The sequence below is a fragment of the Scyliorhinus canicula genome, chromosome 7 (genome assembly GCF_902713615.1).
Source record: "Scyliorhinus canicula chromosome 7, sScyCan1.1, whole genome shotgun sequence".
Taxonomy (NCBI): domain Eukaryota; kingdom Metazoa; phylum Chordata; class Chondrichthyes; order Carcharhiniformes; family Scyliorhinidae; genus Scyliorhinus; species Scyliorhinus canicula.
The window spans coordinates 2,257,657-2,270,351 of NC_052152.1; the positions used below are offsets into that span (position 1 = coordinate 2,257,657).

The 12,695-nt window shown below is 51.2% G+C and overlaps 1 protein-coding gene across 1 annotated transcript in view; it reads left to right on the forward strand.

Moving 5' to 3' along the window:
- trappc10 (trafficking protein particle complex 10) overlaps positions 1 to 12,695 on the forward strand; it is an 81,569-nt gene that overhangs the window by 20,334 nt on the left and 48,540 nt on the right. The window contains exons 6-10 of the mRNA XM_038801309.1: positions 4,023 to 4,114; positions 6,780 to 6,920; positions 8,976 to 9,088; positions 9,643 to 10,157; positions 11,375 to 11,516. Of these exons, the coding sequence (XP_038657237.1) occupies positions 4,023 to 4,114; positions 6,780 to 6,920; positions 8,976 to 9,088; positions 9,643 to 10,157; positions 11,375 to 11,516 (1,003 nt within the window). The remainder of the gene's footprint in view (positions 1 to 4,022; positions 4,115 to 6,779; positions 6,921 to 8,975; positions 9,089 to 9,642; positions 10,158 to 11,374; positions 11,517 to 12,695) is intronic.

Consider the following 12,695-nt stretch of genomic DNA (forward strand, 5'->3'; position numbering starts at 1 on the left):
GAGAAACATTTGGAAGCTGAGACCTTCCCCCAATTCCCATTGACTCCAGTTTCGATTCCCGGCTGGGTCACTGTCTGTGTGGAGTCTGCACATCCTCCCCGTGTGTGCGTGGGTTTCCTCCGGGTGCTCCGGTTTCCTCCCACAGTCCAAAGATGTGCGGGTTAGGTGGATTGGCCATGATAAATTGCCCGTAGTGTCCTAATAAAAGTAAGGTTAATGGGGGGGGGGGGTTGTTGGGTTTTGGGTATAGGGTGGATACGTGGGTTTGAGTAGGGTGATCATGGCTCGGCACAACATTGAGGGCCGAAGGGCCTGTTCTGTGCTGTACTGTTCTATGTTCTAAGCTGGAGCAACCTTTAAATGCTCCACTCCCCACAGACTGGCATCCCAAGAAGATGGCTGAATGCAGTCCAGCTCCCAGAGTCCTGGATTGACCGAATGCATTGAGAAGAGGAGAGAATCCCTCTTCCCCAGGGTGGGGCGGAGACTCGAGGCCGCCCAAATCAACAGCGCTTGGGATGAAGACTGAAAGGATGGCGTCCACGGTGGGGCAAGACGTCAGAGCAATGGGTCAGGCGTCCAAGGCTTGTGTTGTCCATGGCTGAGGTACAGGACTGAGCTCAGTCACACGCGACATGTCCTGTCGCACATGGACATTGCTGCTCCAGAGCTTGGCCCAGTTACAAAGAGTCATGGTTGAGGGCATCAAAAGCATTGGTTGGGTGCAGACTGACCTTGGCTAGGCCCAGAGGGACCTCTCGCAGGAATAGAGGAACATGTCTGACTCATTGAGGGAGCGTGTCCCAGTCTCCGTGCTCCATGGTTGAGGGCATTGAGGTGGGCCTCCAGGACTGCAGCCCAGGAGCCTCCGGAGTCACTCCGGCCTAACCACTGCCCCATGGAGTAGCCTGGGGGCCATAGTGCACCCCGATGGAGGAGGAAGTGATGGGACCCTTGTCGGTGCTTCCAGCAGGGGAGGTGCTGGAACGCCGCAGCACTTCCGAATACCCCCCCCCCCCCCCCCCCACCTGACACTGATGAGCAGCGGGCAGAACACCTGAAAGTTGACCAGTTCCGTCCAGACCTTCCAGGGGACAGCCGCCAAAGGCATCACAGGACAGGCACAGACACGTAGCAGGCTGGCTTCACTATTGATGCCCTGTCTGGGGTAACACTTAGAAGGCGCAGTACACCACGAAAGAGTAGAAAGATAGATGACACTTAAGTTGGTGGCAAGGGCACAGTGGTTAGCACTGATACGTCACAGCATCGGTGACCCGGGTTCAATTCCAGCCTCGGATGACTGTGCGGAGTCACACGTTCTCCCTTGTCTGCCTGGGTTTCTTCCGGGTGCTCCGGTTTCCTCACGCAGTCCAAAGTGGTTAGGTGGATTGGCCGTGATAAATTGCCCTTAGTGTCCAAAAGGTTAGGTGGGGTTACTGGGTTGCGGTGATAGGGTGGAGGTGAGTGTCTAGAGAGGGTGCTCTTACAGAGAGCAGGTACAGACTCGATGGGCCGAAGGCCTCCTGCACTGTCGGGCTTGTATGATTGGCACAGGTGTAGGAGATAGTAAGGGGAAAAGGCACACCCGCTGTAAACGCAAACAATTACAAACACGTTTTCTCCACCAGTCCGATCTGTCTCTAACCTCTGTCTCACGGATGTGGAGGATGAGCTATGGCTGGGTGTTTGTGGGGGACACTGGGAGACCCTAACCGAGACGTGGCAGGGCATGGGGCCAGCAACGTGAGCCCCCCCTTTATATGACAGCTCACCCGGTGAGTGAGCCCTAACTGTTCACCATCTCTGGCCCCAAAACATATTTCGGCCCATGAGAAGGAATCAGCAGCACACATGCAGGAATCATGTGGAAAATGGTGTATTATCTTAAAGACAGGAGTCAGGCGTTGGCAGTCAACGAGGAGCAGCAGAGCTCACCTCAAAGCGAGTCATCAACATCCTCCACCCCGTGGACAAGACCCGCTGATACTGCCAACCCAGGGCCCTGCGTGATGCTGGTAGGGCCCTTACAGGGGGGTGGGGGAGCTCTGTTTGTGGGAAGGGCTGGAAGGACTGAGGGAGAGAGAAAGGGTGAGAGGTTCAGGGGTAGGTGGAATCTGTGTGGGGCGAAGAGGTGTGAGAGGGTGGTGGAGCCGCCGGCGGCCAGGAATCCGAGTTGGCAAATCAGGAGGTGATGAGGTTGTCCCGTATGCGGCAGCCCTGGATCTCTCACTGGGCGGCAGGCCTGCCCTGCCACCTCCGGACCCTCCTGGACACCATCCGGATCCTCCTGGTCAGGTGAGGCCTGCTGATTTTCCTCCTCCTCCAGCAGGCCATCACATTGCAGGAGACCCTCTTGGTGGCTATCCCCACCAGGGCGGGCCAGGCATCGGAAGTGCACCGTGAGAGCACTGATGCACCGCTCAATGACGCTCCTGGTTGCTGAGTGAGCTTCATTATAACAATTCTGTTCCCCGGTCTGGGGCATCTGCACATGCCTCATTAGCCATGACCTCAGCGGGTAACCTTTGTCACCTAAAAGCCAACCCTTCACCCACAGGAGCATCTCAAAGATGCCGGGAACCTCCAAGCGCACCAGGATGGATGCGTGCTGCACGCTGCCTGTATATCAGGCGCAGATATGCATGATGTGCAGTTGGTGGTTGCGGATTCATGGAGTTGAAGCCTTTCCCCTGGACCTGGAATGAGCCAGAGATATGCATGTTCAGGGTGACCGTCACCGTGACGGCTACTGGGTGTCTTCCTCCAACCCCCTTGATGCCAGGTGTGCCACCATTTGGCACAGGTGGCGCACTGTTTGCCTGGTAAGCCAGAGTCGCAGCATCACATGTGTTCTGGCAGCTCCTCTAAGGACAGGCGCTGACGGTACACACGAGGCCTGATGCTGCCTCCTGCCCACAACCTCCTTGGCCTGTTGGATAGCTGGCATTTAAGCTTCACCAGCTGGCCCCTGCTGCTCTGCGGTTCCTCTTATGTAGGGTCCTCCATGGGCTGGCCCTGGCACTCTTGCCGCTTTGCATGTGCAACGGCAGCAGCAGCAGGTAGATAGCGAGCATAGCTGACTGGCATCTGAAACCCATATCTCTGATTTGATTTGATTTATTATTGTCACATGTATTAGTGTACAGTAAAAAGTATTGTTTCTTGCATGCTGTACAAACAATGCATACCGTACATAGGGAAGGAAGGAGAGACTGCAGAATATAACGTTACAGTTATAGCAAGGTGTAGAGAAGAGATCAACTTAATACCAGGTAGGTCCATTCAAAAGTCTGATGGCAGTAGGGAAGAAGCTGTTCCTCAGTCGGCTGGTACGTGACCTCAAACTTTGGTATCTTTTTCCTGACGGAAGGAGATGGAAGAGAGTATGTCCGGGATGCGTGGGGTCCTTAATTATACTGGCTGCCTTTCTGAGGCAGCGGGAATTATAGACAGAGTCAATGGATGGGAGGCTGGTTTGGGTGATGGACTGGGCTACATTCACAACCTTTTGTAGTTTCCTGCGGCCTTGGGCAGAGCAGGCTCCAGACCAAGCTGCGGAGCAAGAGACAGAGAATGTTAGCAAGGTGAGATTCCTGTGACTTTCCAATGCTGCTAGGTTCCCTGGTCACCCTGAGTTGTACTGCTACCCCATCCCCAAGCTGTACCCCCCCATCCCCCAGGCCCCTTTGAGATCACCTGGCCTGTGATGTGGGGCACCCCTATCCTCATCGCCCGTTCTGCCAACAGGGGTACATGTAGGTCAGACTAGGTGAGGACGGCAGATTTCCTTCTGTAAAGGACAGTGAACCAAATCTTTCTCCTTATTCCTGAAAAGTATTTTGTTTTAATGAAGCTAACCAGCTTTGCAGCTCTGGATTGTGTCAGTACCATTGGCTTTAATCGTGGATGGAAGGCACGATGATGGGATTTGTGAAATGGGGGAGTGGGGGGCTCATGGCTCCGTCAGATTGGGTTTCACAGGGTGCACTAATCTATATATTTCTTAACCCCTTTTCTAGGACCTTTCACACACTGCAATCGAGATGTATAAAACCATTGGACAGGTCCGCTCATCGCAGCTGCTAGGGAAGGATCTTGCTGATTTCTACATGTAGGTACATGGAATGTTCTAGAACAAACCACACCAATACTCAATGTTGGTAAGGGGGGGGGGGTCAGATATTGGCTGCAGCCTCCTCGCTGTGTTGAGTGATCATTCAGGATTGATTGGCACAGCTCCACCACAGTGGAGTTGTCCAGTGGATGATTGAGATCACAGGTTTGAGAGGGTAAAGGGGGAAGTTTCTTTTTACTGCTCCTGGTATCGGGGTTACGCGGACTCAGCTCATGAATTATTCTTTGCGATTTGGTGTTTAACACCACTGCCCGTGGTTTTGATGTCAAAAGTGTATTTAGGGTAGTAAACATTAACTCGTAACGATAGTAACTATAATCCCATAATGGCTGCAAAAAGCGTCACCAATGTATGAAAACCCGAAGCGGGTTTAAAAGCTTTTCACAGATAGTTCCTTATCAAGACACTCAAATCAATGCTTCATCAATGACCTCCCACCATCTTAACATCAGGAGTGGGATGTTTGCGGATGACTGCACAATGTTCAGCACCATTGGCGACTCCTCAGATAATGAAGCAGTCCGTGTCCAAATGCAGCAAGACCTGGACAATATCCAGGCTTGGGGCTGACAAGCGGCAAGTTACATTCGCGTCACACAAGTGCCAGGCAATGACCATCTCCTGCAAGAGAGAATCTAACCACCGCCCCGTGACAGTCAATGGCATTACCATCACTGAATCCCCCACTATCAACTTCCTGGGGGTTACCATTGATCAGAAACTGAACTGGACCCAGCCACATTAATACTGTGGCTATCAGGGTAGGTCAAAGGCTAGGAATCCTACGGTGAGTAACTCGCCTCCTGACCCCCAAAGCCTGTCCACCATCTACAGGGCACAAGTCAGGAATGTGATGGAATACTCTCCACTTGCCTGGATGAGCGCAGCTCCAACAACACTCAAGAAGCGCCACACCATCCAGGACAAAGCAGCCCCACTTGATTGCTCCTCCTTCCACAAACATTCAAACCCTCCACCACCGATAAACAGTGGCAGCCGTGTGTACCATTCATATATACATTTTCAAATTCGAGATTAACATTATGGTTTCCCAGACAGCAGTGATCCTGCACTCTATATGTTTCAGAGACTTGGCCGACCTGCAGCAGACAAGTACCTGAGAAGCACCAGATTCTCCAAATCTGCACCCGCTCCTAAATCAACTTTGCTCAACATCAGGCTGATAATCACTCCAAACCCACTCCACTGGGAGGGGCATGTTGTTCAGAGGCCTGACACTAGACCAGTGAAGCAAGTGTTCCACCAGGCGACACCCATGAAGACAGCGGAAAGGCTGTAGGGATGTCCTCAAACACATCTCCAGGTCAAACATACTGATGGGCGAGACTGGCATCTGACCAACGAAAATGGAAAGGTTTATTTGGGAAGGCACCAAACGCATCAAGGGACTTTGTTGGGAACACGGGGAGTTGAAGCTGAGGCATCGAGAGAGTGTGTTAACCTCCAAACAACCCATCTACCCAACCCTTCCATCTACCCATGTGTGGCAGTGTGTACAGATGGCACATTGGATCAGGGTGACCAGCTATCCAATATTTCCAGAGATCATGCTGTGTTCGTGGCAGCTGTGCCTCATGTCCTGGGCTGTCTGCATTCCTGACAAAGTCTCAGGATGTCTGTATCCTTTGACCTGTAAAAGTAGCCCCCCCCCCCCCCCCCCCCCCCCCCCCCCCCCCCCCCCCCCCCCCCCCACCTGACAGGACCCCAGGTCTGCCCTCTACCCGTTACGACAGGCCCAGTTTGGATGCCAAAGTGTCACTTAATTTAATGGATTTATCAGCCATCTCCAAATCCATCGGACCGGTTTGGAAGTATGTGATCTTTGATCTGCTCTTCCAGAGAGTTTCTACGCACTTGATGGGTTGAATGGCCACCAATTGCACAGTGGAGATCCTGTGATTCTGCTCCAGAAGAAGATACAAGATGCACTGCAGCTACTGACAAAGTCTTCAGTGACTGCACCTTCCAAAGCCTCAATTACTCCCACTGAGAAGGACAAAGTCTTCAGTGGTGCTTACTGGTTGTGAAGTATTTTGATCAAGAACTGCAGGATTTCAAGATGGCTCATAGGCAGCACCTTGAGGGAATGCCAGCCTTCCAGCGATAACCAGATCCTGTCCCAAGATGCTGCACATGTGCTGTGAGGTGCTGGTTCTACAACAAATGGAGCAGTTAATGATCATTTAGAGCCTCCTTTCGAACGCTCCCTTTGAGCACAGAATCTGCAATTAATCAACCCAGAGCTGTCACCTGCCATAAAAGCAAAATGCTGAGTGAGCTGCTGAGTATTTCAGGCAGTTCTCTTTGAATTTCTCTTTAATGGGCGGCACAGTGGTTAGCACTGTTGTGTCACAGCTCGAGGGTCCCAGGTTCAATTCCGGCCTCGGGTCACTGTCTGTGCAGAGTCTGCACGTTCTCCCCGTGTCTGCGTGGGTTTCCTCCGGGTGCTCCGGTTTCTTCCCCCAAGACATTCTGAATCCTCCCTCTGTGTACCTGAACAGGCGCCGGAATGTGGCGACGAGGGGATTTTCACAGTAACTTCATTGAGTTGTTAATGTAAGCCTAATTGTGACAATAATAAAGATTATTATTAATCTGATCATTGTTTTCTTGTTGCCAGGAAAAAAGGGCAGCCTCAGGAAGCAGAAATGTATCTCCAGGAAGCACTGAAAACGTACCAGGCTGAGGGCTGGCCTCTGCTAATCGCACACACACGGAAACAACTGGCTGAGTGTCAGAAGCAGCTCCAGCAAACCCAGAAGTATCCTTGTACATGGCACTCTGTCACAGGACGAGTAATCCAAACACCCAGTGTGACACTCTCGGGACCCCGGTTCACCCCTGTCTCAGCTCATTTGCTGCTGAAACCCCTTTGTTACCCCTAGACTTGGCCATTCATTGGACTCTTACATTCTGAAGGGCTATATAAATACAAGTTGTCAGTGTATTGGTGAAGCCCTCTCGGACCATCTCAATGGACTGTCCGCAGGGCCATCTCGCTGCTCACTCCGGGCCATGTGTAATCTCCAACATGATGTTTGTGTTTCTATGAGATTAACTTGGTGATGAAGGTGGTTAGTAGCCAGGAACCCCAGAGGTGAGCTGTCTGTGATCAGTCTGCAGGAGGGATTAATAATACTGACATGGATTAAGAATTGGTTACGGTCAGGAAACTGAGAGTAGGAATAAATAGGTAATTCTGGAGTGGTAGGAGTGACTAGTGGGGTGCTGCAGGAATCAGTCCTTGGGGCCCCAGTTATTCACAACGTGTATCAATGGTTTGGATGTGGGAACCAAATGTAATATTTACAAGTTTGCTGATGACACAAAACTTGGTGGGAATGTGAGTGGCGAAGAGGATGTTTAGAGGCTTCAAGGTGACTTGGACAAGTTGGGCAAATAGATGGTCGATGCAATATTATGTGGATAAATGTAAAGTTATCCACTTTGGTACAAAAACCAGAATGGCAGAGTATTATTTAAATAGATTGGGAAATGCTGATGTACAAAGCCACCTGGGTGTTCTTGTTCACAAGTCACTGAAAGGTTAAACATTAATTAAAATTAAAAAAAACAATTAACACTGAAAACACAATAATACCTTTACACGTTAACAGTACTTTTGAACATTTTTGAAAAGATCTTGGCTTAAAATAAAGACAGAGCTAAATCCCCCTTCTGCTGGCAACAGTCCTTATAGATTTTCTCATTTATAAAATTGCAATAACTTTATCACACATTGCCTTGCTGCTTTAGGGTATCTCTGAGGGTGACCACTAACTAGTTCTCCAAGTCTGGCTTCGTCCAAGCTCTATCTTTGTTGAGACCGTGCCAGCCACCACGCCCACAGTCTTCGATGTTTTCTTAAATATGCTTTTCCCCTTTGATCTGACCCTCTATTGTTTCCCACAATCCTTTAGAATTCCCCCTTTCCTAGAATTGAACGGCTTTTTAACTTTATGGCCACTATTTGCAATCTTCCCGGGCGGCAGTGTGGTGCAGTGGTTAGCACTGCTGCCTCGCTGCACCGAGGACCCGCGTTCGATCCTGGCCCCGGGTCACTGTCCATACGGTGTTTGCACATTCTCCTCGTGTCTGCGCGGGTCTCACCCCCACAACCCAAAGATGTGCAGGGTAGGTGGATTGGCCACGCTAAATTGCCCCTTAATTGCAAAAAAATAATTGGGTACTCTAAATTTACTTTCAAAAATCTATTTACAATCTTCCAATTGTATATATTCCCTATTGGAATGCAACAGCCAACTTCAAACCGCTGGTTTCATATCAAACCCCTTACCTTTACGGCTTTATTGATGGTTGACCTTTGTGGTCTTTCTGTCTCTAATCCAATTAAACCAATCACATCTCCATGAGCTTGTTTTCAAGGATATGATGATGACTTTGCAAAAACAAAAATCCAAACTTATTTTCCTGACTATTTACACGGAGGGAGAATGAGAGGGGATCTCAAACGTATTAGCTTCTGACAGAGCTGCACACACTGGGTACAGAGGTATTGTTTCCCCTGGCTGAGGACAGTTAGGACTGAGATGAGGAGAAATCTCATCGCCTGGAAGATGGTGAACCTGAGGAATTCTTCACTGCAAAAGGCTGTTGAGGCCTAGTCACTGAATGTATTTTAGAAAGAAATAGATTTCAAGGCACTGAACGTGTCCAGGGGTGTGGGGAGAGTGCAGGAATATGGCATTGAGATAGACAACCAGACATGATGACATTGAATGGCGTAGAAGACTCAATGGGCCCAATGGCCTCCCTCCCCAATATTCTGTTACTGTCCATTAACCCAGTTTCCTAGCTACCTCCAGACCAGTAGCCTGCTGGCTGGTGACGCCAACCTGACTGAAACAGAACGGATACACTTCTGCCAGGAGATTCTGAACCTGACGAAGGAGCCTGACAGCGGGCAAGGTGAGACCAGGAAACTATCATCATCCATGTGCTGAGGGGAATGAAACTGCACCGTCCGAACTCAGCCTTCCAGAGTTTGGAGGTGTGGAGTTAGACTGGGGAGGGAGTGGGCGGCACGGTAGCATAGTGGTTAGCACAATTGCTCCACAGCTCCAGGGTCCCAGGTTCTATCCCGGCTTGGGTCACTGTCTATGCGGAGTCTGCACGTTCTCCCCGTGTCTGCTTGGGTTTCCTCCGGGTGCTCCGGTTTCCTCCCACAGTCCAAATATGTGCAGGTTAGGTGGATTGGCCATGCTAAATTGCCCTCAGTGTCCAAAATTGCCCTTAGTGTTGGGTGGGGTTACTGGGTTATGGGGATAGGGTGGAGGTGTGGGGTTGGATAGGGTGCTCTTTCCAAGAGCCGGTGCAGACTCGATGGGCCGAAAGGCCTCCTTCTGCACTGTAAATGCCATGGTTTGTGGTTGGGTGGATGAGACTAACTTGTGGGCAGAGCCGAAGTTTGGATCAGGGAGAAAGGTTTGTTTAAACCGCTGTGCTGTGTTCTGTGTTTTCAGATGACCGCTTGCTGCTGGGGATGGAGGGCTTTCTCCAGTTGCAGAGTTTATGTTTCAAGCCGGTGTGCGCGATGGTTCATGTAGGTGGGCTCCTGGAGATTGAACTGACTGTGCACAGCCTCATGCCCCTCCCTGTGCACCTACATCAGTTTTCCATTCACCTGAATCTCTCTGTCAATAAGGACACCTCCAAGAGGAACAGTGAGTTTGGCAGCCGCAGTCGGAATGCGAATGGGATCTTCCTCTTCCCCAGTGAGCCCATTGGCCACCCTTTCCCCAGGAACAAACAGCCTTTCATTGAACTGTACGAGCTTTATGACCGAAGTCCTTCAGACAGCTCGCTAAATTCCAGCGGCATTATCTGCAAGAACATGCACCTGCTGTTCGGGAGACAGGAGAGCAGCTCCTCTCTGGAACGATCCTCCGGGCTGGCTGTGGAAGATGCTGCACATGCGTTACGGACCACTGACATACTGCTGAAACCAGGAATTAACACCATCCACTTCAAGACAGAGGCCAGTGCTTTTAGAACTCAAAACACTAAACAAAATAATGGCAGCTCCCTGTAGGTCTGCCTGTGCCATCGAGAGATCACCCACCTTTATACAAACTACAAAACTTTCACAGCAATGTGCCAGAGAGGCAAGGAAGCCTGAAGCGAGAAATGGATGGCAGTGGGGTGGGGGGTTTGAGGCAGAAACAGAATGTGGGAGTTGCTGGAAGAGCGGGGATGATGTGATGTATGATGGGTGTGTGAATGAAAAGAGAGATAGGGCAGTATGGGAATGGGACCGAGGAAGTAGCAATGAAGAAGCTGACCGGCAACCATGAGGGGCAAGGAGTCATGGCCGGGTCACTGTTTAGGTAGGGAATAGGTCCCTCAACTCTGAAAAATGTGGAGGGTAAATGGGTCAAAGAACAAGGGGAGACCTCGTACCCCAGTGAGAGTCAGTGTGTGTGGGACCCGTATCCCAGTGAGTGTCAGTGTGTGGGGGACCCCTACCCCAGTGAGAGTCAGTGTGTGTGGGACCCGTACCCCAGTGAGGGTCAGTGTGTGTGGGACCCGTACCCCAGTGAGAGTCAGTGTGTGTGGGACCCGTACCCCAGTGAGAGTCAGTGTGTGTGGGACCCGTACCCCAGTGAGAGTCAGTGTGTGTGGGTCTGTACCCCAGTGAGAGTCGGTGTGTGTGGGACCCATACCCCAGTGAGAGTCAGTGTGTATGGGACCCGTACCCCAGTGAGAGTCAGTGTGTGTGGGACCCGTACCCCAGTGAGAGTCAGTGTGTGTGTGGGACCCGTACCCCAGTGAGAGTCAGTGTGTGTGGGACCCGTACCCCAGTGAGAGTAAGTGTGTGTGGGACCCGTACCCCAGTGAGAGTCAGTGTGTGTGGGACCCGTACCCCAGTGAGAGTCAGTGTGTGTGGGACCCGTACCCCAGTGAGAGTCAGTGTGTGTGGGACCCGTACCCCAGTGAGAGGCAGTGTGTGTGGGACCCGTACCCCAGTGAGAGTCAGTGTGTGGGACCCGTACCCCAGTGAGTGTCAGTGTGTGTGGGACCCGTACCCCAGTGAGAGTCAGTGTGTGTGGGACCCGTACCCCAGTGAGAGTCAGTGTGTGTGGGACCCGTACCCCAGTGAGAGTCAGTGTGTGTGGGACCCATACCCCAGTGAGGGTCAGTGTGTGTGGGACCCGTACCCCAGTTATAACCTTGGTTTTATTGTTCTTTGTTCAGGCTAAGGAAGCTGGGACGTACACATTGCGGCAGCTTTGTGCATCTGTGGGGCGGGTTCAGTTCACTCTCCCTCACATCTATCCAATTGTTCAATACGAAGTGTACTCACAGGAACCTCTGCTCAAAGTAGAACCAATGACTGGTGAGTTCTTTTGGAATTTAAGATTTAAAAACTATTTTGCGGGATGTGGGCATTGCTCGTTAGGCCAGCATTTATTGTCCATCCCTAATTGCCCTTCAGAAGGTGGTGGTGAGCTGCCTACTTGAACCGCTGCAGCCCATGTGGTGTAGGTGCACCCACAGTGCTGTTAGGGGGGTTCCAGGATGTTGCCCCAGCGACAGTGAAGGAAATGGTGATATATTTCCCTGATGTGATGATGCCGGCGTTGGACTGGGGTGAGCACAGTAAGAAGTCTTACAACACCAGGTAAAAGTCCAACAGGTTTGATTCAAACACGAGCTTTCGGAGCACTGCTCCGAAAGCTCGTGTTTGAAACAAACCTGTTGGACTTTAACCTGGTGTGTAAGACTTCTTACTGTAATATATTTCCCAGTCAGGGTGGTGAGTGACTCTGAGCCCTTGCCTCATTGCTGGATGCGGTGCCCATGGAGTGGGGCAGCTTTGTCCTGGATGGTGTGGAGCTTCTTGAGTGTTGTTGGAGCTGCGCTCATCCAGGCAAGTGGAGAGTATTCCATCACACTCCTGATTTGTGCCTTGTAGATGGTGGACAGGCTTTAGGAAGTCAGGAGGTGAGTTACTTGCTGCAGATTCTCAGCCTCTGACTTGCTCTGGTAGCCACAGTATTCATCTGGCTGGTCCAGTTCAGTTCCTGATAAATGGTAACCCCCAGAATTTTAGGTAAGGGGGTCTTCGGCTGAGGAAAGATTGGAAATACTAAGAGGGAGGTCAAAGCTTCAGAACAGAACAGCTGGGTAAAGAGCAGTAGAGTGGGTCAGGAAGGGACAGAGCGTTTGCTCTGTATGTACTGCCGATCCACCTCCAATATGGAATCAAACAGCTGCAGCCTAGCCTCTCCTTCCTATCCCGCAGAGCTATTATTTCCCCCTTATCACCACCTTTAGTGCCTCCCAGAATGTGGAGGGTAAGACCTCCCCATTCTGGTTGCAGGATATGTACCCACTAATGGCATGTGACAGAAGGCCTTGTTGGCGAGGAGAGCTGTGTCCAGCCTCCATGGGGAAGGGGGGTTGGCCGAGCCCGTCTCCATCCTCACGTTTTTGTAGTGCGGAACCTGGCCAATGATACCCCCCCCCCCCCCAAGCCCCAAATAATGAGTCAGTGTCAGGGATTTCTGCCATG